The 27,179-nt window shown below is 50.1% G+C and overlaps 1 protein-coding gene across 4 annotated transcripts in view; it reads right to left on the bottom strand.

Moving 5' to 3' along the window:
- Positions 1–27,179, bottom strand: part of MGA (MAX dimerization protein MGA) — a 1,048,942-nt gene that overhangs the window by 12,730 nt on the left and 1,009,033 nt on the right. For all 4 annotated transcript variants that reach the window (XM_085627074.1, XM_085627072.1, XM_085627075.1 and 1 more), the window contains one exon: positions 25,579–25,722. In XM_085627074.1, coding sequence (XP_085483200.1) covers positions 25,579–25,722 — 144 coding nt within the window. The remainder of the gene's footprint in view (positions 1–25,578; positions 25,723–27,179) is intronic.

The raw sequence follows: 27,179 nt of genomic DNA, 5'->3' as shown, positions 1-27,179 counted from the left end.
CCACTTACTGCCTTTTTCTGATGCTCCGACGCCGCTGGAGTCGGGTCGATGCCGTGAGGCGGTTCCAGCTCGATGTCGGCGACCTCGGCACAATGTCAGTTCTTTGACGACGCCGGCAGGCGGCTCCGGTCTCGATGTCAGCGGCCTCGGTTCGATCTCGGCCTCCGATTCGATGGCGTCGGGCAGTCTTACTCGATGTCGACTTCGGGCGGCTCCGGTCCGATGGCGACCTCGGCTTCGATGACGTCGGCCGGCCTTGCCTCGATGTCGACTTCCGGCGGCTCCGGAGTGCGATCCTCGCTCCCGACCTCCGGTGCTCCTCACAGGTTTCCGGCGACTCCGGAGTGCGACCTCCACTCCCGACCTCCGGCACGATTCTCACAGGTTCCGGCGACTCCGGAGTGCGATCCTCACTCCCGACCTCCGTTACCCTTCACCTCGGTCTCCGACGACTCCGGAGGGCGGACTTCACTCCTCCGATGACGCCGCTCACTCGACCTCGGGTGACTTCCTCCTCGACCTCTGGTATTCCTCACGACCTCTGACGGCGCCCTCTCTCGACCTCTGGCGGCTCCGGGTACGACGTCTGCTTTTCCAGTCAGCGCCGCTTCTCCACCTCGGGCTCCAGGTCTTAGGCTACTCGACGTCGGACTTCAGGGAAACCAGCTTCCAGGTCAGGATCTTGCTGTTCTCTTGTTTCTAAGGCCTGTTCCTGCTGTCCAGGTCCTCAGGATGGTTTTTCTGACTTCTTCCCACACAGGGCTCTAGGCTGGGCTCCGTCAGTAGGGACTAGTATCAAGGGTGGGTTTATGGACCCCACTCCAGGCACAAGTTTCCACCCCTGCTGCTTCACTCCTTCCTCCTTCACGTTTTTGCTGCTCACTCCTCACCAGTCAGGTGCCAACTGCCAGCTCCAACTGCCAACTCTCTCTCTTAGCTTCCCAACATTCTAAACCGCCTCCAACGGTCACAGGGTTCTGGAATGTTCTGGAAGGTGCTAGCAGGTTCCAGTGGATGCTGGTGATGTCACAGGTGGCCACCATTTTGTGCTCCAGGCCCTCAGACAGAAGTTTCAGGGGTAGCTAAAATGGCTCCCTGAATCTGCAGCAACACGAAAAAGTCTGGTGGTTCCCAAAAAGGAAAAATTCAAACAGGGTTTGAGGCAAAAGTGGGACAAAATAAATAATGATGAGGAGAGACCACCCAAAGGGCTGACAGGTCTAACACTTTCTTTCTCTTTTCTAGGCTGCCTCAAATGAAACTGTCTGGACAGAGTTGACAATTAATATCTGCAGAATCCAATTAGGAGTTGATTGCGTAGCAAAGCAGAGAATATATATTACATGGCATTGTGCAATCCTTGTATAAAAACCTGCCTCTAATTTCTTTATAATACATGGGATTTTGCATTTCCTGTATAACAGTCTCTAATCTCATTATAATCTGTTATTTGTGACGCACCCAGTCACATTTTATAAAGAGATGATGTCAGAACTCAAAAGCAATACATTAAATACATGCTGCCAGAGCTAGCAGTCGAGGGGAAAGGAAAATGTTACTTACTCAGTAAGCATCTGTTCTTGGCATGTAGAGCTGTAGATTCACATGCTTTGCATACTCCTGCCATCTAGTGTTGGCTCCGGATGTTTGAAAGTTGTTTTTCTTCGAAGAAGTCTTTCCAGTCACGAGGTAGGTGACACCTCCTTTCTGTGATATTGCGCATGGGCATCGACTCCATTGTTAGATTGTTTTCTGGCAGAGGGTGAGAATGGAGTTAGTAAAGGTAGAATAGAGATGTCCATGCACATGTATGTAAGATAAGAAAGAACAGCAACAGGTATAGGTACCCGGGGAGGCAGGTGGGCTCATGTGAATCTACAGCTCTACATGCCAAAAACAGATGCTTACTGGGTAAGGAAAATGCTACTTACCAGTATGCATCTGTTCTAGGCATGTAGAGCTACAGAGTTGTACACTTCTGCATTGATCACCATCTAGTGTTGGGCTTGCATGATTGCACCTTGTTGTCTTGGAAGAAGTCTTTTGTAGTCACGAGATAGGTGACTCCTCCCTTGGACGATAGTGCGCATGGGCATCGACTCCATCTTCAGATTGTTTTTCGCCATAAAGGGAAATGATGGAGTTAGTAAGAAATAGAAGAGATGTCCATGTACGTGTATCTAATTAAGATGATACTGGAACAGATACAGGTCCCAGGGAGGCTGGTGGGCGTGTACAGCTCTACATGCAAAGAACAGATGCATACTGGTAAGTGGCATTTTCTGTTCGAGGCATATGAGCTGCAGATTGTACACTTTTGCATAGACTGTATAGCAGTGTCTCCCCTAGCGGTGGTCACCTGTATCTGCTGCAGTGGTTTGAAAAAGTGTCTTTAAGAACAGCCTGGCCTACAGAAGCCTGTTGCTATGCCTGCACATCAACAGAATAGTGTTTGGTGAAGGTGTGTGGTGTAGACTATGTTGCTGCTTTATAGATGTCATCTAAGGGAATGTTCCCTAAGAATGCCTTGGAGGCCCCTAGTTTGCGTGTTGAATGCGCTCTAGGGGGAGTTGTTAATGTGCGTTTAGCCTTTTGGTAGCATATTTGAATGCATTTGACTATCCACCTAGCAATCCCAGCTTTGGAGATGGGGTTTCCTTTATTAGGTGGTGGGAAAGCTACAACAGCTGTTTTGTCTTTCTAAAGGGTTTAGTCCTGTCAATATAATAAAGAAGGGCTCTTTTGACGTCAAGTGTGGGAAGAGCTCTTTCTGCTACCGAATCGGGGTTTTGGAAAAACACTGGTAACTCTACTGATTGGTTAAGATGAAAAGCAGAGATTACTTTTGGAAGGAATTTTGTGTTTGTTTTAAGAACCACCTTGCTGCAATGTATTTGTTAGAATGGTTCTTGTATGGTTAAAGCCTGGATCTCACTTACTCTCCTGAGAGAGGGGATTGCCACTAGGAAAGCTACTTTCCATGTAAGGAATTGCAATTCACATTTGTGCAGAGGTTCAAATGGTGGACCCATGAGCCTAGTAAGGACAATGTTTAAGTTCCATACAGGAGAGGGTGGTACTCTGGGAGGAATTACTCTTTTAAAGCATTCCATAATAGCTTTAATTGCAGGTACTCTAAGCAGGGACAAGTGTTGTCTGTTCTGTAAGTAAGCGGCAAGAGCAGCAAGATGTAATCTTATGGATGAAAATGCTAGATTACATGTTTGTAAATCCAGCAAGTATCAAATAATGTCCTGGATTGAAGCATCCAGTGGGTCAATTTTATTGTTATTGCAGTAAATAACGAATCTTCTCCATTTTGCTGCGTAACAGGCTCTAGTAGTAGGGTGTCTAGCTTCTTTAATGATGTTCATACAGTCTGGTGGAAGGTTAAGGTAACCGAACTCTAGGACTTCAGGAGCCAGATTGCGAGATTCAGTTGACCTGGATCGGGGTGTCTTATGTCTCCATGGTTCTGCGTTAGTAGTTTCGGGAAGAGATGCAGTTTTTGGTGTGGAACCACTGAGAGTTGCAGAAGTGTGGTGAACCACGATTGCCGTGCCCATGTGGGAGCAACAAGGATCATTTTGAGAGACTGTTGCCCGAGCTTGCGTATTACTAGCGGAATGATTGGGAGTGGCGGAAAAGCATACGCAAATCTGCCTAACCAGTTCAACCATATCGCATTGCCCTTGGACGACGGGTGTGGAAACCTGGCGGCGAAGGTTGGGCCTTTTGCGTTTTCGTGTGTGGCGAACAGATCTATGTCTGGGTGGCCCCACATTTGGAAAAATGGTTGAAGAACCTGTGGATGAAGTTCCCATTAGTGAATTTGTTGTGTCTGACGACTGAGCAGATCTGCAATCTAATTGTGTACTCCTGGAAGATGTTCTGCTAGGAGATAAATGTTTTGCGGGATGGCCCATTGCCACATATGTTGCACTAGTTGAGAAAGCTGCAACAAGTGTGTTCCTCCTTGTTTTTGTATGTAATACATTGCTGTCATGTTGTCCGTTCAGACTAGGACAGTTTTGTTGAGGAGATGTGGTTGGAATGATTTTAGTGTCAGGAATATTGCTAGTAATCCTAGGTGATTGATGTGGAGCTCTTTTTGTTGAGTGGTCCATCTGTCCTGGACTGTGTGGTTTAGGAGGTGGGCTTCCCAGCCGGTGAGGGATGCGTCTGATATTAGTACTATCTGTGGAACTGGATCTAGGAACGGCCGCCCTCTGGATAGGTTTTGTGTGTTCTACCACTGCAGAGAGTTATGTGTGCGGCTGTCCACCAACACTAGATCTGTAAGTTGACCTTGAGCCTGGTTCCACTGGCGTGCTAAGCACTCTTGTAAAGGGCACATCTGGAGTCTTGCGTGAGGGACAATGAAAATGCGAGAGGCCATCATTCCTGCTAGCTGTATAAACACTCGAGCTGGAAGGGAGTGTTGAGGTTGAAACCTTTTGATGAGGGTTTGTATACTGGCTATTCTGGCTGGATTGGGGTATGCCAGAGCTTTGAAAGTGTTTATTGTGGCCCCTAGATACTGATGTATGTAGGAGGGCTGCAGGTGGGATTTGGTGTAGTTTATTGTGAACCCCAAATTGTGTAGTAGCTGAATTGTTTGGTAGGTGTGCTTTTATAAGCCAGTCGTCCAATTACTGGAATACATGAATGTGTTGTCTTCGCAAGTGCGCGGCTACTACCGCTAGACTCTTTGTGAAGTCCCTGGGTGCTGTTGTTACTCCAAATGGCAGGACCTTGAACTGATAGTGTTGGCCGTCCACTGTGACTCTTAGATATTTTTTGTGAGCAGGGTGTATGGGAATATGGAAGAAGGCGTCCTTGAGATCTAATGTGGCAAAAAATTCGCCTTGTTGAAGCAGTGGAAGGACTTGCTGAAGAGTGATCATGTGAAAATGATCTGACTAAAAGTAGGAATTTAGGGGTCTGAGGTCCAATATTGGTCTGAGGGAGATGTCCTTTTTGGGGATTAGTAAGTGCAGTGAATACACCCCTGTTCCTTGATGCTCTAGGGGAACTGGTTCTATTGAGTGTTTTTGAAGCATGGAGAGAATTTCTTGTTTGAGAAGAGTTTGATGTTCCGTGGACATGGGACGCTTTTTGGGTGGTATGTTGGGGGGAGAAGCAGTAAGTTCCAGGCAGTAACCATACTGGATAATTTGTCTTACCCACCTGTCTGTGGTGATGGAGTTCAACACAGGTAGGAACTGTGATAGTCTTCCCCTGACTGGAGTGGAATGGTCTGGGGGAAGTGGAGGGAAGTCACTGTTTTGTGGTGGGGGCTATCTGAGTGTTAGACCTGCATCCTCTTCCTCTGCTGTTATTGCCTCTGTAATTTCCTCTAGAATAACCTCTGTTAGGGGAGGTGTGGGTGGGATTCATGTAATTGGAAGAGGCGGTGTCAGTGCCAATGGATTTTGAGGCGCCCCTATAAAAGGAGCGACGAAGGGAACCTTTAGTAGCTGTTGTCTGTAGAGCCCCCATGGATTTGGCTGTTTGTGTCCTTTTTCATCTTTTCTAAAGATGTGTCCACAGTAGGTCCAAACAAGTGTTCCTAATCTATGGGTTGATTGAGGATGGTAGACTGCACTTCCTGCCTAAAACCAGAGATGCGTTACCATGCATGTCTACGCAGAAACACACTCGTGTTTATTGTGCGGGATGCTGTATCTGCTGCATCAAGTGCACATTTTATTGAGGTATTAGTAATTAACTTTCCCTCTTGTATAAGGTTGTTTGTCATGGTTTTATATGCGTCTGGCAGGTGTTGAATGAGTTTTTCGAGCTCATTATAGTGGGGACTGTCCTGCCTTGCTAGTAAAGCTTGTGAATTGGCAATACGCCAAAAATTTGCTGCTTGCAACCCTTTTGTCTGATGCATCGAGTAACTTAACTCTTTGTCTGGTGGAGGGGCCTCCCCTGTGGTTTGGGAAATTGCCTGTTTGCGGGCATTTGGTACAACCAAAGAATCCAGAGGTAGCTGGCCTTTAATGTAAGCTGTGTCACCTGGAGCTGGCCTATACTTTTTCTCTATTCTAGGGTTAATAACCTTAGCCCTAACTGGGTCTTTGAAAATGTCAGGGGCATGTTTGATCATCCCTTTCAGCATAGGGGAGTGTCTGTTGACTTTTGAGGCTGAGCAAATGTCTCCAGTAAAAAGTCCTCCTCCTGGGTGTTTGAATGTAGTTGGACCCCATTGTAGGAGAGTAGGGTCTGCAATCCTATGATCACCCAGATTTTTTTTGCTTCTGCTTCATTGGTTTACGACTTTCCCTGGCTGTGGGCCTGCCAATCAGACCCACAGCCTAGCTGTTCTCTCTCGAAATTAATACACATGTACATTAGGTGCATCCACTAATTGGAACTGGGCCGCCTTGTCAGTCCCTGTCTCAGCATACCACAGGTATCCAGGGCATCGGTGTACCCAGGGCCTACCAGGGGCTGCAGCATGTATTATGCCACCCCTGGATGGCCGCCCAAATTTGACACAACTGGCTGCACGACAGCTGGGGCAACGTGGTGTAATCACCCGTTGCTGTAGGTGTAGTATTCCTATACCTAACCCTAAAATGGACACATGGATTCCTATCAGTCACTCCTATGGCAGGCCTTATCAATCCTGAAGGCAGAGTGCTGGGGATCATGTGGGACGGTGCTCTGGCGCGAGCTGAGCCCGTCGACGGCTTGCGGAACCAAGTCCTAAATAGCCGTTCCATGGTGACGCGGGCCAACTACCTTAAAATGCATTATAATCCTTGCGGTTATTTGCTAACCTTGGCATCGCATCACCTACACATGTCGAGTAAGGTGTAATACGAATTGGAATACGAACCCCTCGCCAGTTCTGGCGACGGGGTTAGCATTCCACCCTTCTAGAGGGACACGACATGGAAGTAACCTTGAACCCCGGTTAAAGTTGACTCAAGCCTCAGCATCACAAAATGGATGCTGCCACCAGACACAAGTCTGACCTCCTGCTGCTGGGAGACCTTCCAGCGAAGGGGGCTTGGACAAAGGGTTTCCTGTCGAGGGCGGTGTTAGCACCATCCCAGACAGGGTTTGTGTATCCCAGGTAGGCAGGGCTGAAAGGAAGGTGATTGCAAGTGGCACCCCGGTGCTCACTGTGCATAGCCCGGCTCAAACCAGTTTCGGGGGCACACCAGCCCCTGAGCTGGGGCGAAGCCGGACAAAGGATAGGGGTGTAACCACCCCCCTCCTGGTCCCACCCATAGGTAGGACCTAGTCACAGGCCAGCCCCTTTTTCCTAGAATAAAGGTGGGAGCGGGTCCCCTTCCCAAATTGGATAATTCTGAATCTTGAACTACTTTCCACGAAAGGAACTCTTGACTTTTCTGAAGACTCTCCCTTGTGGCTTAGGAGTAGCCACCCTGCACCAGCAGGCACCAACTAAGCGCTTGCGGTTTGCTGTACGTCTCTCCCACGGATCAAGACTGCCCAGCTCGACGAGACCCGGGTTCCCTGCCATCTCTGACCTCTACTTACATCGTCAGCCCAGCTGAGATTCGTAGGTGTGACGAGACCTGCGGGACCGGCCATCTTCAGAACCTGCACGACGCTTACCTAACACGCCCACCGAGGGACCCTCGAGTGAGTGTACCTAGGGTTTGAGAAGCCCTAACCCTGAGCGGCTCCAGCACTGAAGTCCGCCTCCCCAGCATCCACGAGATCTGCGTGGGGGACCTTCTGCTCCTTGCTGTTCACCGCGTTGTCCGACCACTCGCCGACCGGCTTGTGGCCCTCTTCACGACGCACCACGATAGTTTGTTTTCATCCCTGGTCTGGTTGCTCCAGACTGGCCCTTGCTCCCCTTCAACAGAGGAGTACCTCGGACCCTCCTGGTCCACTCCAGACGCCATCTTGACTCCACCCCGTGGGTTTGCCACTGCCAAGACCTGCTGCCCCACTCCTGGGCCCAGCATCATCGACAGCAGACACCTTCGTGGGACAGCTCGCCCTCCATCCTGGTCGCCGCCGCGCCTCCTGGTCCGAGGAACAGCCGAGTCCGACGTCATCCACTCACCTGGTCGAGGTGACTTCAGCCGGTACCTTCCTGGTACCCACACGATCGCTGGCTAGCGGTTGAGAACTGAGTCCCCTCTGCTTTCAGGTTTCCTTCAACACCGATCCAGGCTTGGATCTCGCTGAAACATCGACACTGGTCGCCTGCCAGCAACTTCTTCTTTCAGGCTCCTGAGACTACAACGAGGACTCCCGACATCTTGCCGAACCTCACGCAGCCGCAGCCTCTGGGCTAGGTAACTCGAGCATTTTGGTGCTCCATCGCAGGTTCGCTCTACAAGTGTCCAGTTCCTTTTTCGTTTAGTCCCACTGATCGGATCACTCCGGAATCAGTAACTCCAGACTCTAACCACTCGCACTTCACTGTTAGCGTAGATGGTTTCTCGTGCCCTTCGGGCATTTGTGTAAATTGTGCAACTGAAGTATTTTCTAAGAGTTTTGTAGTGTGCTTAGCTCTCTGACTCATAAAGAGCCAGTATATAAATAAATATCTTTTATTTTCATAACAACTTGTGTGGTGTCCTTTCACTTGACGTTCAAGGGGTATATGTGATGGTAAACAGCTGGCTTAACACGCCCTCTAGAGTTTAGCCTAAAGACTGCTCGTATCCACGCTACTAGGATAGCTGGTCTAAAAGGTTGACTTACAACCAATCATCAATAAGGGTCGTTTGGAATGATACACAGTGATCACTAGAATAGTGAGCACTACATATCAGGCCAACTTCTCACACCCATGGTATAGTGCAGCTCTATTTATTATTTGCGCAAATCCTATACTATCATCTGGGGGGGATGGTCTGGAGGTGTATGAATCTGGCTGGGGCACATCTGGGACATTGTAATCGTCCCAAGGGTCCCTAGGCGTGATACTGTGGATATCATCATCGGTATCTGTATTATGTGGTGAGTATGTGTCGTCATCATCACCTCCCATGTCATCATCGTCCCCTTGTGGTGAAAAAGCAGGCACTGGAGAGTGTGCTGGAGAAGGTACAGTGTTTAAAGGCTGTGGAGAGAAAAGCCTCACAGGTGAGGTGGAAGAGTCTTTCTTCTTGGAGGGTATATCAGGTGTCCAACTTCCTTTTGTTAGGTGGAATAGAAATGACCTGTCCAGTAATGGGGTCAATTTGAAGTGTTCTTTGTTTAGGATCTGGTGGATCTGGATGAAAAAGTTCTTTGGATCCACTGTCTTTTTTCGGTGCCGAAGACTTCGGCTCCGAGTGTTGTTTTGGCTTGTTCTCTTTAGCTTTAGGAGGTGTTTTTGTCTCCTTTTGCCGTGGTGGAGTTTTCGAGCCCGACGGCTTAGCCTATAATTTGGGTTCCGAAGGTTTGTGCTTCGGCGCCGACGAGTCGACCTTGGTTTTCGGTGCCGAAGATTCTGTTGTGGGTGGGACTTGCTTCGGTGCCGACGATGGTTTGTGGGTATCATGTTGTGGCTGGCTCGATCCCGAGCTGCCTGAAGGCTTTGGATGCTTCGGAGCCGGGCCCGGAGGCGTGGATTCTGAAGACTTATCTCAGTGCCGACCCGAACCCGAAGGTGAGAGTGTGACCGGTGCCTTTAGGTTTTTCGGTGCAGGGGCGTCGACGTCAGTACTCACTCTCCGTTGACCTGGAGTAATCATCCTGTCGTCTGATTCCGATTCGTCTGCTTCGGAGATGTTGGCATGTTCGTCTCCTGTGTCTGGATCATCGGAGCCTGCCTCGAAGATTTTCTCCGGCGCCGGAACGGTTGACCTGGACATTTCGTGTCGTCGGGCCTGGCGATCATGTATAGTCTTTTTGGACCTGAAAGAGTCACAGGCCTGGCAGTGTTGACTCTCGTGTTCTGAGACAAAGGTTGCAGACACTTTTTGAATGGAGTCCTTTCCATATACTGGTTGATGGGGCCGATCGACCCAAATCGACGACTGGACTCGAGAATGTCTTCGAAACCGGATGCATGTGGAGAGGGATTCGCGATCGAAACAATACCGTCGATCGATGGGAGTTTTTTGCTCGTCGAAGGGGTATCGAAGGACGTTGACCCGGAGCGCAGCAAATTACATCCGAACCCCGATGGCGGAAAAAACCAATCTCTGAAGATGGAGTCGATGCCCATGCACACTATCGTCCAAGGGAGGAGTCACCTATCTCGTGACTACAAAAGACTTCTTCCAAGACAACAACAAGGTGAAAGCATCCGAGCCCAACACTAGATGGCGATCCATGCAAAAGTGTACAATCTGCAGCTCATATGCCTCGAACGTAACATTTTCCGTTCGAAGCATGTGAGCTGTAGATCACCATGCTTTGCATAGACTATACAGCAGTATTCTCTAAAGCGGTGCCTAACCTGTAGCTGTTGCAGTTGTTAGAAAAAGTGTTTTAAGTACTGCCTGGCCTACATTAGCTTGTTGCCTCGCTGACGAACGAGTTACTTACCTTAACCATGTAACTGGTAGAGACAGAGACTAGCTGCAGATTCCTTAACTTAGAATATCCCCAGGCGTCAGACTGGATCTGGAAAACATACCGCAGCAGCACCTCTGCGCAGGGAGGGATGGGAGGGGAGCCCAACCTGAAAAGGTCTTCGCAGAACGGGTGGGCGTTAAGGAATCTGCGGCTAGACTAGGTCTCTACCATATACATCGTTACCGAAGGTAAGTAACTCGTTCATCTGATAGAGACATCTAGCCGCAGATTCCTTAACTTAGAATAGATACCAAAGCAATACCCATAGAGGAGGCGGGTCTGCGACTGAACCCCTCCAAGTTCTAGAGAGAACGTGGCCGTCAAGAAAGTGACTAAAACAGTGCCGTCAAGCATGTGACGAAGCACAGCTTGGACAGTAATGTCAGCGCAGCCAACTCCTAGACCATGAAGCTCAGAAGAGAGCGGAGAACAACGGAAGGCAAAGGTACCACAAGCCGACAAGAACAGCACGAAAACCCCTTTTGAGTATAACGGGTTGAGAGACGGAAAGCCCAGAGCCAGAATGCGAATGCTGGAGCAAGGGTTCACAACTTGCGAATGCTGGAGCAAGGGTTCACAACTTCGAAAAAGGAAGATGAACCAAGCCTAGGGCCCGAGGGATCCGCAGGAGCCGAGGTGTCGATAGAAAGCAAAAAGCGATTACTGGTCGACCAGGCAAAGCAGTGCAAAAAACACAGTTGAACCTGCGCCTGCAAGACACAGGGGGCAATGAAGGTAAAAGGCGGACTCCTGGCCAGCAAGTGCCGGTATGGAACAAGAAAACGCATACTAAAAATGCTGGAGTTAAAAGTAATCTGAAGACACCGCCAGAAGTGGAACTGGACCTAGGGCGTGAAAGATCCACCAGATGTAATGTGTCGCCGGTAAGCAAAACCCAGAGAGATGGCAACCGGTGTGACAGAAAGCCCAGTATGCAGACTATCAGAAGAAGCACTTTTCAAGCTGCATCAGCTAGACACATGTGACAACATTGGCAGGCGACCAATCTATGGCCAAAAGGCCGGTAGTAAAGTAGAGGACACGCCAAGACATAGGCGGTCTGTTACAACCGGCGAAAGGGCCAATGACACACAGCCTAGCTTAAAAGTAGGAGCGACACTGTAAGACATCGAAGCATACCGGAAGGCACCTACACATTGATTGGACTTTGGAATCACACGAAGAAAGGAAAGGCCTTCTGCAGGGCAGCGTGAGCAGCTCAGATGCGCACGACATCAAGACGGCAACGGCCCAAAAGGGGAACCAGGCAGCCAAGCACCATATAGAGGTGGTGGCACAAGCAGACTGGGTCAGCGACAATGGACACCGCATCAAGGAAAGGGCAACTTGCCCCCCTTGCTCGGGAAGAACCACAGTCCCCTGCAAGCTAGAGGCACGACAGTGGAAACAGTCAGGATCTATGTAAGTGTCCAGGACCAGAAGAAACAAGTATTTCTAAGAAATACTCCCTATGAAAAATCACAGTATGAACCAAGCAGAAGCGTGGCAACACCTGTGCGGGGCAGTAGGGAATGTGGAAAGAACCACTGTAGGAGAAGTGGTGAGAAAAGAGGCCACATACAGCAGAGAAATAAATGCTAAGCTAGTGCCTTGGAGGACTAGCCCAATAAGGGCTGTGTGCCCAAGTTTATACTAATAGTACTAAACATTGCCTCACAGCGACGGAGACGATGTGAGCCGTAAAAACAAGGACAGAAGCACTACAGACAAGCGGGGCCAAAGGCACCCGAAGCACGACAGGGCGATGCTAATAGGATCTTGGACAAAAGACAGGGAAAGACTCCCCGAAGGATGTCCGCGAGGAATACTCCATAGACCAGCACCAGCATATACCCCACATAGGGTAAGTGTCAACCCCTGATAAGGGGATTCTCTTGGGTAAATCACGCAGTCAGAGGACTAAACAGAAGAATAAACCAGCCATACGGCTGAAATCTAACTAATCAGAGATGGCTGAACAGCCATGGACAGCAATCGAAGATTAATCCAGCCATATGGTGGAAATCCAACAAATCAGAAAAGGCTGAACAGCCGTGGATAGCAAACGGGGAACCTACAATACACGTTTGTGATAGAGGTGTAGGAAAACAAGACATAGACCAGTGCGGGAGACTGCCGAATCCGCGTGGGGATCAAAAAGGTCCACACCATTAAACGGTAAATCCCTGAGGGCATCCCTAACATTATCTGGGAAGCGACTGTCACGCCGCCATGCATGGCGGCGCAAAGTCACAGACCGAGCAAGAGCTTGTCCCACAGAGTCAGTGGCATCAAGGGAAGAACAAGGCGAAAATTGCGCCATTCCCCTGCCATCAAGCAGAAGCCGAAGCAACTGTGACCGTAGCTCCTCAGGAATACAAGGGAGAAGGGTCTCGACCAGGTCCCAAAGGATCGAGGATGAACGTGCGAACACACAAGCATTATGCAATGCATGGATAGCCGCATTGGTCGAGGCAAAAAGTTGGTGAGCACACGCGTCCAACCACCTAGACTCCCTAGTGGGAGGTAATAATGGCAAGGCGGATGTAGACTAAGTTAAAGACCGCCTGAACGACGAGTCCTTGAGCCGTAGGGTGAGTGGACAGGCAGAGTGGATCACCCGGAGCAGGACGGTGCCTACGGGCAATAGCCCTATCAACAGGGTCACCAGAAGAGGGCCTTGCCCATGCGCCACGCAAAATGTCGAATAAAAAGCTGCCAAATGGCAGCAAAGGCTCCACCTCAATAGGCTGCATATGGAGCAGATCCAGTAAGGGATCAGACAGCAGGGGGGCCACAGGAGGCTGAAAACCAAGAATAGCAGCCGCCCTGTGAATGGCATGTGCGTAACCAGCACCAGCTTCAGTTGCCATCCGGCTAGGCGATAATAAGCCGTCGGTAGGAGAAGGCCGAAGACTAAGCCGTCCACTGGACAACAAAAGTGGAGGAGCCGGAGACTGACCCGAAGGCCAGGTAACACAAGGCATGTGCACCATGGGCTCCCGATCTGGGGAATCCAGAGCAGCGTGAACCTCTTGACCCGGAGGCGTTGCTGCCGGCACCGGCGTCGAACGATGCAGTGTGGAGGACGCAGCGACGTCCGAGGAGTTGGGAGGAGGAGCAACCTCATGAGGAGGCTGGGACGGTGGCACCGGCGTCTATCGACGCCGGGATGGAGTCGTCTGGATGTCGACGACCTCCAGAGGGGACTCGACCTGGACGCCGCCGACGTCGATCCCACTGCAAAATGTGCTTGTCTGGTCAAGAAGGGCGTTGAGCCAGGCGCCGCCGCCTCCGACATCGACGCCGCTCAGGGCTATGCGAAGACTGACGGGGTGGGCTGGGCGGGCGACTGGGAGGACCCACTGGGCCGTAACCCGTTGGCGTCGTATCGTTTCCGGAACTGGAGCGGAGGCACACAGCCGACGCTGAGGAAGAATCTGCCGGTGAGGTCCCGACATGAGTGCCCTCCACCTGTTTGGGACCCGAAGGCACTCCAGGGAGAGGTGGGGACCCAAAGTACGACTGGAGTGCAAGAGAATAAGCCTCCATTTGGGCATGCGTCGCTCCAACCGCCAGAAAGGGAGGGTATGGAGGAAGCGACTGCCGGGCGCCCTTACCTGGCATAGAGCGAGAGAAGTGGGCGCCAGCAGTATGCGAATGGGAGGAGGACCTCCGTGCTTGCCACTTGTGCTTACCTGCCCTCGAACGATGTTCGCAGGAACGACCCCTGGGCAGAGCCCGATTTGCAGGGGGAGAGCGGCGACACAAAGGTGCTTGACCGGACAGCCGTGCGGCCAGCAGTTTCATACGGCGCTCTCTGAGGGATTTGGGCTTCATCCTCTGACAGAGGTTGCACTCTTTGGAGTCGTGGTGCATGCCGAGGCACTATGTACAGATGAGATGCGGCGACACAAAGGTGCTGGACCGGACAGCCGTGCGGCCAGCAGTTTCATACGGCGCTCTCTGAGGGATTTGGGCTTCATCCTCTGACAGGGGTTGCACTCTTTGGAGTCGTGGTGCATGCCGAGGCACTATGTACAGATGAGATGCGGGTCAGTGCCAGACATCTGACGCGCACAGGCTTCACAAGCCTTAAAGCCCGATGGCATTGCACACTGTTACGGCAACACCGAAGGGGTCGAAAAGGCCTAAAAACCAGGCCAAGGAACTGCAGGTTTTCCAGGGTCCACGTTGGGACGCGGAAAAGAAGAAAACTGATGTCAGCGCGCCGGTAGGGGCATATATAAGGTTCCGCTGATGTCACATCCGTGGACGACGTCAGGGCGGAGTCTTGCGGCGCCGCCCCCCGGCGCGCAGAGGTGCTGCTGCGGAAAGTTTTCCGGATCCGGTCTGACACCTGGGGATATTCTAAGTTAAGGAATCTGCGGCTAGACGTCTATCAGATACATCTACACAATAGTGCTTGGTGAATGTGTGCGGTTTAAACCATGTTGCTGCCTTACAGATGTTAGCTAAGGGAATATTACCTAAGAAGGCCATAGTAGCCCCTATTTTGTGGGTGGAATGCACTCTAGGGGATGTTGGCAATGTTCTTTTTGCTATGTATAACATGTCTGTATACATTTAACAATCCATCTTTCAATACCTGATTTAGAAATGGGATTGCCTTTGTGTGGTGGAGAAAAAGCAAATATTAGCTGCTTTGTTTTATGAGAATATTTAGCTTTTCTACATAATATAGTAGAGCTCTTCTAACATGAAGTGTGTGTAGAGCTCGTTCTGCTACAGAATCAGGTTGAGGAAAGAACACTTTTGGAAGATTTTGGGATTGGTTTGAAGAACTACCTTGCCTTTGAGAAGTGGAAAGAAAGGCTCTTGGATAGTTAGTGCCTGGAGTTCATCAACTCTCCTTAAGGAAACAATTGCAATAAGAAAAGCAACCTTCCATGAGAGAAATTTTAGTTGTGTATTGGTTCAAAAGGTGGTCCCATTAGCCTTGTAAGGACTATGTTCGAGTTCCATACTGGTGCAGGTGGAGCTCTTGGTGGTATTACTCTCTTTAGCCTTTCCATAAAGGCTTTAATCACTGGTACTCTGAATAGAGAGAAGTGTGGTGTGTTTTGTAAATATGCAGCTACTACTGATAAATGCTATCGAATGGATGTACGAGTTACTTACCTTCGGTAACTATGTATCTGGTAGAGACGATTCTAGCTGCAGATTCCTTCACGTAGAATTATCCCCAGGCGCGAGACTGGATCCGGAAACTTTTGCCACAGCATCCCTGTGCGTCAGGGGACGGGGCGACACCACGCGACTCTGCCTAGGCGGCGTCAGCGAGGTCACATAAGCCCCACCCCGGCACGCCTACTTCAGTTTTCTTCGGAGAACTTTTCGGCGCCGCAACGCAGAGCCACCAGGCAAACTGCGGGAGCAGGGGAACAGTGTGCGAAACAAAGAATGGAAACAAGCAACACCATAAGGAGCGGTGCAACACTGCAGCCTCCAAAGGCAGGGGCGGAATAAAGAACAGAGCAGAGCCCCGAGCAGCCACCCTGCCAGCATGTAAACCGCCTTCCCCCCCTCCCCCGGAGACAGAGAACATATGTAAAGGCAGGACACCTGTAGCAGGCCTACAACCCCCACCCGGAAATAGGGAAGGGGAGCCAGCCCCAGAACAGACAGGACAACAACAACAACAGCCCTCCAAGCCACCCCAGCACAGCGGGCAACCATCCTTCAAGGAACAAGGGTAGGGCATGGCCAGTTGACCCCAGACTGAGGTCAGCAGAGGGCCAGGGACCCCCAGCAGCAAGAGGAAGGGAGGGAGGGCAGAGATTGAAGGTAACCCCCCCCCCCAAACCTAGAGCAGCCCAAGCAGCGGGGCACAGGAGCACCATAACCCCATCCTCCAGAGAACCAAGGGGAGGAAGTAACAGCAACAAGACGGAGCAACCCACCAAGAGCAAAGGAATGCACTCACAAGAGACACAGCCACCCACCAAGAGGCGAGTGCCGAGACCAACCCACGGGTCCTCGCAGAATGGGGAGGAAGGGCGGGCCGTGAAGGAATCTGCGTCTAGAATCGTCTCTACCAGATACATCGTTACCGTACGTAAGTAACTCGTACATCTGATAGAGACTACTAGCCGTAGATTCCTTCACGTAGAATAGATACCCTAGCAATACCCACGGGAAAGGAGGGACTCCCAGCCATAACAGGACAGAGGGTCACACAGGGGACCAGACCTGCGGACCGGGCAATAACCTGGGCCCTCCCAGGCAAGAGGAGCCCCCCCACAAGCAGAACACCACCGACCCCAGAGGCATGGGAGAAGAAGAAAAAGGGGGGGCCTGCACACTCACGATAGAGGAACCAAGGGCCAGGCCAGAGAGGCCGAAGTACCCCACACCCCTTCAAGGCAATAAGCTTCCCACCAAAGCCAGGGGTAGAGCCCAGAGGGCCCAAGGAAACGAGGGAAAAGAAAGCTACGCCACACCAGATGGAAGGCAACAGGCCAACCAGAGCGGCGCTAACAGACAAGCCGCCAGAAACAGAAAAAACAGCTTTGGGCCCCAGGAAGACCGAGTGGGCAACACCAGACAAGGGAGGGCACAGAATTATCCCAAGCAGGGAGAAGAGGAAAGGGCTGGACACACCCCCACGAGGGGCCGCGCACACGCCCCCAAGGAGCAAAGCAACATACAGAAACGCCACGGAGAACAGGCACCAAAGGGCCACCAGAACTCCTCAGCAGAGTGCAAGCTGTATAACAGCTACCACTACCCCACATAGGGTACATTAAGTCCCAATACATGGGAACCCTCTTTAGAAGAACTTCCGAAACAGAGGAAAAACAAAAGAGCCACAGGGAAAACACCCCGCGAACGGCTTGACAATCAACCCAAAGAAAAACAGAAGGCCTAATCTCCGGGCCAAGTCTGCGTAACAGTTCTAGCAAAAAACACACACACAGCGAACAAGGGACGTCCAGCAGCCAACATTGCCTAAGTCCCCACAAGGAGGACTCAATGGCCAGAAACCCACTCCACCGCAAGGGCGACCGTCCCAAGAAGGACCAGAACCAGCTCAACTCCTTAATCACTGAGGAGGAGGAGTAGTATAAGGGGGAGGAGGACGGAGCCCCGCCAGGAACCTTTGAATGGCGGAGTCAGCTGGGGCATGGAACAACAGGCTACCATCAAACAGGAGATCGATGAGCCGCTCCCGAAAATTTTCTGGGAAGACGCCGTTCCGAAGCCAAGCATGGCGACGGAGAGCAACTGAGGAAGCCATGGCTCGGCCCAGCACCTCCGAGATGTCCAGAGCGGAGTGAAGGATAAACGCCGCTAGCTCCCGGCCATCCAACGCATGACGCCGTAAGTCCACCTGAAAAGTCTCCTAAGAAGCTGCGGACCCCAAAGACTCAACCGATTACCACAGACAAGAGGAGGCCCTAGCCAGGACACACAAGGTGTTCAGGGCTCGCTGGTCGAGGCAAACATGTTGCGCCCCCAAGAGTCCAGCCAGCGGGGCTCCCGGGAGGGCGGAGTCAACAGCGGCGGCAGGGAGGGAAAGGTAGTCCGCAAAAGAGGACTGGCAGGAGAGGGGTGGAGGGAAAGACAAACAGGGTCACACGGCGCTGGAAGGTGCCGGTGTAGAAGGTGCAGAGGCACCGGATCCCCTGAGGCAGGGCGCCCCCAAGCCCCCGTCAGTAACGAAAGGAGCGAACCCTCAAAGGGAAGAAAGATCTCCCTCCCACCAGAGCCCTGGTGGAGAACCTCCAAGAGATGATCCGTCGGAAAATGAGCAATCGGGTCACCCATGCGCAGAATATCCACAGCCGTGGACACCGCTTGAGCAAAGGCCGCACCCGCCTGCGTAGGGTCCCGCGGCGGAGAAAGCAGCTCCTCCGTGGGCGACGGCTGCAGACTAAGACGGCCGTCCCCTAAGCCAAGCAGAACGGGCCGGGGCCAGACCTGGAAGGTAGGAGGAGCCGAGGAATGGGGGACCTGCCGCTCCTCCGGCAAACACCGCGGCCTCAGAAACGGTGGGGAGCCACCCTTCGACGATGCCGGTGAAAAAGACACCACTCGGTGACCAGTTTCCGGGGAGGACGACACCAATATGCAGGCAGCTTCCGGAGAAGAGGGAGCGTCCGAAGACAAATCCGCAACTCGATGCCTGTCAGGAGCCGTAGAGTCCGCCACCTGAGGCAGAGCGGTAACGCCAGCCTGCGCCGAAGGAGACGCTGGGTAGGGCTCCTCGAAGTCACACTGCACCAGGGACCGGAACAGGGCCGGAGTCGCAGTGGACAAGGGGCGGCGTAGGAATGGCACCGACTCGACCTCCGCCAAGGCAGCCGCCTGCGTAGAGGGATGAGAAGGACCAGGCGAGTGACACGAAGCCCTCTGCCAGCCTCAGCCCAGTATACGACAGAGGTGGTCTGGCGAGCCATGCGGCGCCGCCAGGGACGATCCACTCTCCGACTCGCGCTCTGACGAGGCAGCCGCCTGCGTGGAAGGACGAAAAAGTCCCGGAGGAGGGCGAGGTGTTCGCACCCAGCCTCGACCAGGAGCGGGACGAGGAGAGTCCACCGACCCCTGTGGCGCCGCCCGGTACAGCAGCTGCCGGCGCTGTAGCGGCGTCACCTCGGCCTTCGACACCTTGTCAAGGGACCGAGAGGGGCTCGGGGATACGACCCGAGCCCCGGCGGCCTCACGCGACACCACAGGGACTCCCGCGGGAGTTTGAGGCGAGGCAGAGACGCCGTGGTGTGAAGGAGGGACCCCAGAGGAGCCGCACCCCAACAGCACCACATCCTCAAAGCCTAGATCCGACCCAGTTGGCGCCGGAGCCACCGGCGGCGCCACGGAAGGAGCCGCGCAAGGCAAGGGAACCGCTGACGCCCCAGGAGGGGAAGGAGGAGGAGGAGACGCCAGCGAGGCCTGCAAAGCCGCCGCGTATGTCTCCATCTGGACTCTCGACGCTCCATCACCGGGAAACGGTGGGTAGGAGGACACGCGAGGCCGCATCACCCGCGGAGAGTCCACGCCCCCGGCAGGCCGAAACCCGGCCCCCGGGGACAAACTGCGACACTTACCCACCAGTGAGCGACGCTCTCACGACATCAGGGAAGGGAGATGACGACGACCATGCCCGTATCTGAAGCCGTCTGCCGAGGCTGATCGAGGGGAGGAGGTCGACCTGGAGAAACGTGCTGAGAGAAGTTTCATTCGGTGCTCCCGCCATGACTTCGGCTTCAACTGTTGGCACGCCTCACAATCCGTGGTGCTGTGATCCTCCCCCAAACACCACATACAAATGCGATGAGGGTCCATCGCCGACATAAGACGCCCACACGATGTGCAAGCTTTGAAGCCCGAAGGCATTCGCACACTGTTCCACCATGAGAAGGACAATGAAGAAGAAAAAAGGGCCCGAAACAGGCCCATAGCAAGACCGGATCCGCGTAGCACGCGGAAAAGGAAAAATCTGATGTAGGCGCGCCGGGGTGGGGCTTATGTAACCTCGCTGACGTCACGTACGCGGACAACGCCTAGGAGGAGTCGCGTGGTGTTGCCCCGCTCCCAGACGCGCAGGGATGCTGTGGCAAAAAGTTTCCGGATCCAGTCTCACGCCTGGGGATAATTCTACATGAAGGAATCTGCGGCTAGTAGTCTATCAGATGTATAAGCTAATCTAGATTGCTGTAAGTGTAATAGATAACAGATGATGTTTTGTACTGAAGCATCAAGGATATTGATATTGTTACAATATATAACAAAACGTTTCCACTTTGCTGCATAACATGCCCTAGTAATAGGTCTCCTAGCCTCCTTTAGTATATTCAGCGGGTGTGGGAACCTAGAGGTGAAGCTTGGGCATTTTGAGCTGTGGCGAACAGGTCCATGTGAGTAAGTCCCCATTCCTGAAAGTAGGGAAGAAGAATTTAGGGATAAAGTTTCCACTCCTGGATTTGCGGTCTCTGTCTGCAATTTGATTGTTTACTCCTGAGAGGTGTTCTGTTAGGAGATACATTGTGTGATGTATGGCCCATTTCCAAATGGCTTGTGCTAGGCGTGACAGTTGGAAAGAGTGTCCCCCCCTCGTTTTTGTACGTAGTACATAGCTGTCATGTTGTCTGTGCGAACTAAGACAGTTTTGCCTATAAGGTGAGTTTGAAAGGCTTTGAGCGCTATAAACACTGCTAGTAGCTCTAGGTGATTGATATGTAGGCTCCTGTACTTTAGAGTCCATAATCCTTAGATTGTATGAGTCTGTGGGTGAGCGCCCCAACCAAAGCCATTATTCTTCCAGTAGTTAAACAACATTTAGTTAAACTGTCTGAGGAGCAGGGTCGAGAAAGGGCTGCCCTTTGGATACATTTTGTGGGTTCCAACACTTCAGAGAGCGATGGGTGCGGCCATCCATCAACACTAGATCGGTTAACTGACCCTGCGACTGGTTCCAGTGACTTGCTAAGGATTCTTGAAGGGGACACATGTGAAGTCTTGCGTGGGGAACAATTATACTGCAAGACACCATCATGCCTAGCAGTTTCATGAAGACTCTTGCTGGCAATGATTGGTTGGGCTGAAATTGAGTGAGAAGGGACTGAATACTGTGATTTACGGCTGTACTGGGAGAGGCTAGAGCTTTGTGGGTGTCTACCGTGGCTCCCAGATAAGTTTGTGTGTTGGAAGGCTGTAGAAGAGACTTCAACACATTCACTGTAAACCCTAGTTGGTGAAGTAAGTTAATAGTAGTTTGAGTGTGTTGGAGACACATTTGGTAAGTACTGGCTTTGGTGAGCCAGTCGTCCAGGTATGGGAAGACATGGATTTGTTGTCTCCTTAAATGTGCTGCGACTACTGCCAGACATTTGGTAAATGCCCTGGGAGCAGTGGTGACTCCAAACGGTAGTACTTTGAATTAGTAATGATGACCAGTTGTGATGAATTTGAGGTATCTTCGATGAGCAGAATGAATTGGAATGTGGAAATATGCGTCTTAAATCTAGAGTAGACATAAAATCGCCCTGCTATATAAGCAGGAGCACTTGTTGAAGTGTTATGTGGAAGTGCTCTGACAGTATGTAGAGGTTTAGTTCTCTGAGATCTAGAATAGGTCTCAAGGAGCCGTCCTTGTTGGCGATGAGAAAGTATAGGGAGTACACGCTTCTCCCTTGATGCTGTAACGGCACAGGTCTATGGCTCCTTTGGAGAGGAGGGACTGGCCTTCTTGCAGAAGTAGATGTATACTTTCTGATGACATTTTGTGAGAAAGTGGTGGTATGTTTGGAAGATTGTTGGTAAGCTCCATGCAATAACCATGTTGGATAATTCTTAACACACATTTGTCTGTGGTGATAGATTGCCAAATGGGAAGGAATTGTAAAAGATGTCCCCTGACAGCTGTTAAATGATCGGGGGCAAGTGTAGGAAAGTCATTGCTTGTTGGGGAGGGGGAATTACGCAGTGCGGCACCCTAGCCTTGACCTTTGTTGTTGTTACCTCTATATCCTCATCTAAAGAAACCCCTTATAGAGAAAGTTTAACCGTTGCCTTGGGAAGAGGTGGCACTATTGTCTGAGGACATGGTTTTCGATCCTTCACGGTAGAAGGATTGACAAAAGGAGCCCCAATTAGAGGGAGACTACAGAGCTCCCATAGACTTGGCTGCCTCTGTGCCTTTTTTCATTTTTCTAAAGACTTATCTACTTCGGGCCCGGAGAGATGTTTTTTGTCAAAATGAGTATTTAAAATAGACTGTTGTACTTCTGGTTTGAAACCAGAAATCCTCAACCATGCATGTCTTCTTAGTAACACACTAGTGTTGATCACTCTATCTGCAGTGTCTGCAGCATCTAAAGCACATCTTATTGAGGCATTGGATATGAGCTTCCTTTCCTGGACTAACTCCTGGGCTTTTGCTTTGTGCTCATCTGGGAGGTGTTGTAGCAACTGCTCCATTTCGTCCCAGTGTGCCTGATCATTTCTGTCTAGCAGGGCCTGGGTGTTGGCAATGCGCCAATGATTTGCTGCTTGGGCAGCTACTCGTTTACCAGTAGGGTCTAATAGTTTTGACTCCTTGTCTGGAGGAGGAGCATCACCTGTAGCCTGTGAATTGGCCCGTTTATGGGCATTAGAGACCACCAAAGAGTTAATAAAGACTGAATCGGAGGGAGTAGATTTCTATTTTTATCAATCCTGGGGGTGAGAATGCAAACCTGCACTGGATCTTTAAAGACGCTGTTGGCATGTCTCATCATGCCTTTAAGCATAGGTAGAGTGTGACTAGCCCTTCGTGTGGTACTGAGCGTTTCAAATAGGAAATCTTCCTGTAGAGATTCCTTGTGCATCTGTACCCCATGATATTCTGCAGCTCTAGCGAGTAATTCTAGATATCCTACATTGTCATCAGGAAGGGAAGGCTTTGCAGGGTAAAGAGCTGGATCGTTATCTGTAGGTGAATCTGTGTGATAATCCTTCCAAGGCTCTATTGGTAAAAAATAGTCACCCCCCCCCCCCCCCCCTCTCATCGACAGGTGGTGGTGGTGGAGAGTTAGTTGGTATAATCAGTAAATGACGCAAAGGCGGAGAGGTTGGTGTAGGGGAACGTGGTAAAAGAGGAGGAGGGGAAGGGTTGTACCCACATTCTTCCTCTTGAAAGGAATAAAGAAAAGTGTGTCCTCTGACTCAGGTTTGCGCTTCTGAGGTGAATTAGTAAAAACACGTCCTGGTTCTGGATTTATATAAAGTTCCTTTTGTTTTGGGTCCTATTTGGGTGACAAAAATTGGATCCTGCAGCTTCGGAGGAACAGTTTTAGGTTTTGGCGCCAGGGATTTCGGTGCCGGGGTATAATCACTTTTCAGCGCTGAAAGTTTCGGTGCGGAAGGAGGCATTGTTTTTAGTGTCAATGATTTCAGTTCGGAAGTGGTTTTCGGCTTCGATCTGAAGGTTTCTGCTCAATGCCAGATTTCGGCTGACTTGATCCAGAGCAGGAAGGCTTAGAGACGTGTTTCTGTGCTGGGCCAGAGGGCGGGGCATCGGAAACATCTTGTTGGTGCCGACAGTGGCACAAAGGCAGGGGTGGGACCAAAGCCTTTTATTACGGCTGAGTTGGACCTTCGGTTAAGGGGCGTTAGGTACTCACGGTACGTTGACCTTGTGGCAAGTCTTGTCCCAACTCGGAGTCCGATTCTAGAATGGAGACAAGTTCCTCTTGTTCTTCCTCAGCCCCTTGTGCGTCGAATTCCTGCTCGGATCCTTTGCCGAAGATGGCCGGAGTGTATTCACCGTTTTGACTCTGCATCTTGCGACGTCAAGCCCGACAATCACAGAGCGGTTTCTTCGATGGGAACGATTTGCACACGTCGCAGTACTGTTCGTTGTGTTCCCAGAGACAAGCACAAGTTGCACACTTTGTGCAAGTCGGTGCACGTATTCTTGGCCCGGCACAGAGGGCAGAATTTGAATGGAGTCCGTCCCATCGACTGCGAAGTGGACCGACGCAGTTAGGCTGGGCGGCCTTTCCAAGATCTTCGATCGAAATAGAGATATTCCTCAATGGATGCGATATGCAGAGAAGTGGGATACGCGTTCAAAACAATACTGACGCGTGTAGACTGGATTGCGCACCGAGGGGAACCTGAAGAAATGCTTCGAACTGGAGGGCAGCAATACACGTCTGAACCAGATGGCAGAAAAACACAATGCAACACTGGAGTCGATGCTCATGGGTACTATCACCGAAAGGAGGAGTCACGTACCTTGTGACTGGAAAGACTCTTTCGAAGAAAAACAACTGGCAAATATCCGGACCTAACACTAGATTTCAGGAGTATGCAAAGCATGTGATCTACAGCTCACATGCCTTGAACAGGCAGGTTTCTTCTACTGTTTTCTGAGCTGTACATTGACAGGAGATATTCATGGCAACATGCTCATTTTTTGTGACCATGGGTAATTATAGAAAAGTTAAAATCTGTCAGCCTGTTTCTTCTATGCCTTTTTAAAAAAAAAAAAAAAAAGGAATTTGCTTCTAATCTTTTTAGAACAAATATCTAACAACATTTTTGATTTCTTTTATGGTGGACTTGAAATTCTATATACCCGCTCTCTCTTTCATATGAAAACCTATGCACCATGGATTTAAGTGGTTAGTGGGAAAGGTGATGGTTTGACCAAGCATTGTACGGATTAAAGGACCCACTGTTGTAGTTAAGGATAATGAAAATCCTCGTGGAGTTCTGTAACCTTATAAAGGAATTTGGCCCAGAACGGACTTGCAATAGCCTTATAATGTACAGCTGGGTGTACTTTATTCTAATATAATAGGAGACTTGTGATGCACTCAGTCGTCTATTATAAACAAATGAAGTCATAACTCAACTGTAATGACCTTTAACATTTTGAGTTCTGATGACACAATGCCTGCTGCCAGAGTCAACAGCTGAGAGGAAAGATAGGTCAGGTCACTGAAGATAATTAAAGCAGCTGTTTAAGGAACAAAACCATATGTTGCTTTTCTTTCTTATGATTTCTTTTTTATCTGCAAAGTGACAAGCAGAAAGGAGATATTTATGGTAACATGCTTATTTTCTGCACTCCTTAGGTACTATAGAAAAGTTAAAAATCTTACTGAATGTTTCTATTGCACTTTCTAAATGTATGCAAACATCCTCTCGCTTTCATATGAAAAAGCTGGAAAGTTGAAGGCGTGGCCATGTGTTAAAAGGAATAGTTTACTAATTCACCACTAATCCTTTATGGGTTCCGGAGTAGCTTGCTACTTGCCGAAAAAGCGCTTCAACGCTTCGTTGGGGGTAGTAAGCACAATATAAATTCAATTAAAATATAATACAATACTCTCTGCCGTACATGAGAACGATACTGCAAGCCACCTCAGAGTTCCATCATCTTATAAAGAAACTTGGTTTTTGGCCTCGTTCCTCTTTATGGTAATATAACTCCTCGTGACTTGCAATATCCTAATAATGTATGGCAGGGGGTACTTTATCTCATACATTAAATATAAATGAACTACATCACACTGACAAAATGGATACATTAAGGAAGGGAAAAATAAAACATACCAGTTGATAGTTGTGAAGCTCTCGACATGGTTGGAGCAATATTAGAATTGGTAGTAGTTGACAGTGTAATTGGATTGGTGATGATACCCTTCAACTGAATAGGCAATGAAGATCCTGGAAGCTGGATCACCATGGACGTCATACCTTCACAAAAAAGAGAACAGTTTCCTAAGCACTGAGAATAAATGGAAAAACAAAGCAGAAGGGGCCAGATGTACGACCATTTCCTTTTGCGGTCTGCAATTTGCGCATTTTTGCGACACACAATTTGCGAGTTGCAAAAGGAAATGTACTAATGTGTCTCAGACACATTTGCGGCCCATTGGGAATGGGCAATAACACAGGGATGATGGCCTGCTCGGGACAGCAGACCCCCATGACTGCGTTTGCTTTGTAAATAAAGCAACCCGTTTCCCTTAAAGGAAAACGGGATGGGTTTAAAAAATAAAACATTTTAGTTTCATTCAGACCACTGCCTGCTATTGAAAAACATTTCTGCTGCCAATCACAAAGGGGAAGGGGCCCCCAGGGAACCGCTTCCTATTTGCGAGTGGCTTACCACCTGCTAGAAGTAGGCAGTAAACGGCGATTTTTTTGCGACCGCATGCCGGTCACAAAACAATCGTACATCCCCCTGTGACTCGCTATTAGGAAGGGATGCTCTCGGCACACCCCCTTTCTAGTAGCGACTCGCAAACCCTATAGAAGTCACAAACTACCCAAATCTTCGTTTGCAACAGCTAAAAATCAGTCGCACATCTGGCCCGACGTGTCTTAATTTAATGCAAAAAGGTGAGTCTTAGAACAACAAAAAGGACACATCCAGGAAGTTTTGACCGAATTTTTATAACAGAGAAACATAACAGATGGATCTTTGAATGAAAATATCACCCCTTGGGGCACCTTGGTGCAAAATAACAGGTGTTGTATTGCTAGCTACTCAGTGGTACTCATTTTACCACACTCTGAAGGATAACAATCTGAGTGGAACCTCAGTGATTCAAACCTGTGGCCATGAGGACTAACACAGGTTCTAGACTGACAGTCCACTGAGACACCAGACCCAGCTATGCTTGATCTTTCATTCATCAGAGTAAATATTAGCTCTTTGTTACAAGAAATAGTATTGTTTGAGATGAAAATTAGCTCTATTCAGCACAATATCGGGATTTTTAATCCTCTCAAGTCATTTATATTAAGTGGTTTAGGCATCCTCTACAGGACAAAACTATGGGCGGCCATGACAAAGAAATGAGCAGCACTTGCACAAAGCACATTTGTTTTTTTAAACTTTATTTAGCATTTTTATATAAATCACAACAATATATCACGTTATCAATGCAGCAATGCAGTAAAATACCTTACAGTTATTGGATTTTGAAATAGTGAAGTTACAATGAAACACATTCAGCCGGTGATAGCAAATACTTGGACCACCCTTGCCCTACTAATCTATCACTCTTATGATGGTCCCCACACATTTCGAGATATACCCTCTGACACTTTCATCTGCAAGACTGGAGTCGGGGGGAGGGGTGAGTCAACCTACTCCAGTGGGGATTATCCCAGCAGGTGGCTGTGATGCTGTGGTCCCTGCAACC

Source organism: Triturus cristatus, chromosome 9 (assembly GCF_964204655.1).
Source record: "Triturus cristatus chromosome 9, aTriCri1.1, whole genome shotgun sequence".
NCBI classification, from domain to species: Eukaryota; Metazoa; Chordata; class Amphibia; order Caudata; family Salamandridae; genus Triturus; species Triturus cristatus.
This window is presented reverse-complemented; position numbering and strand designations above follow the sequence as displayed.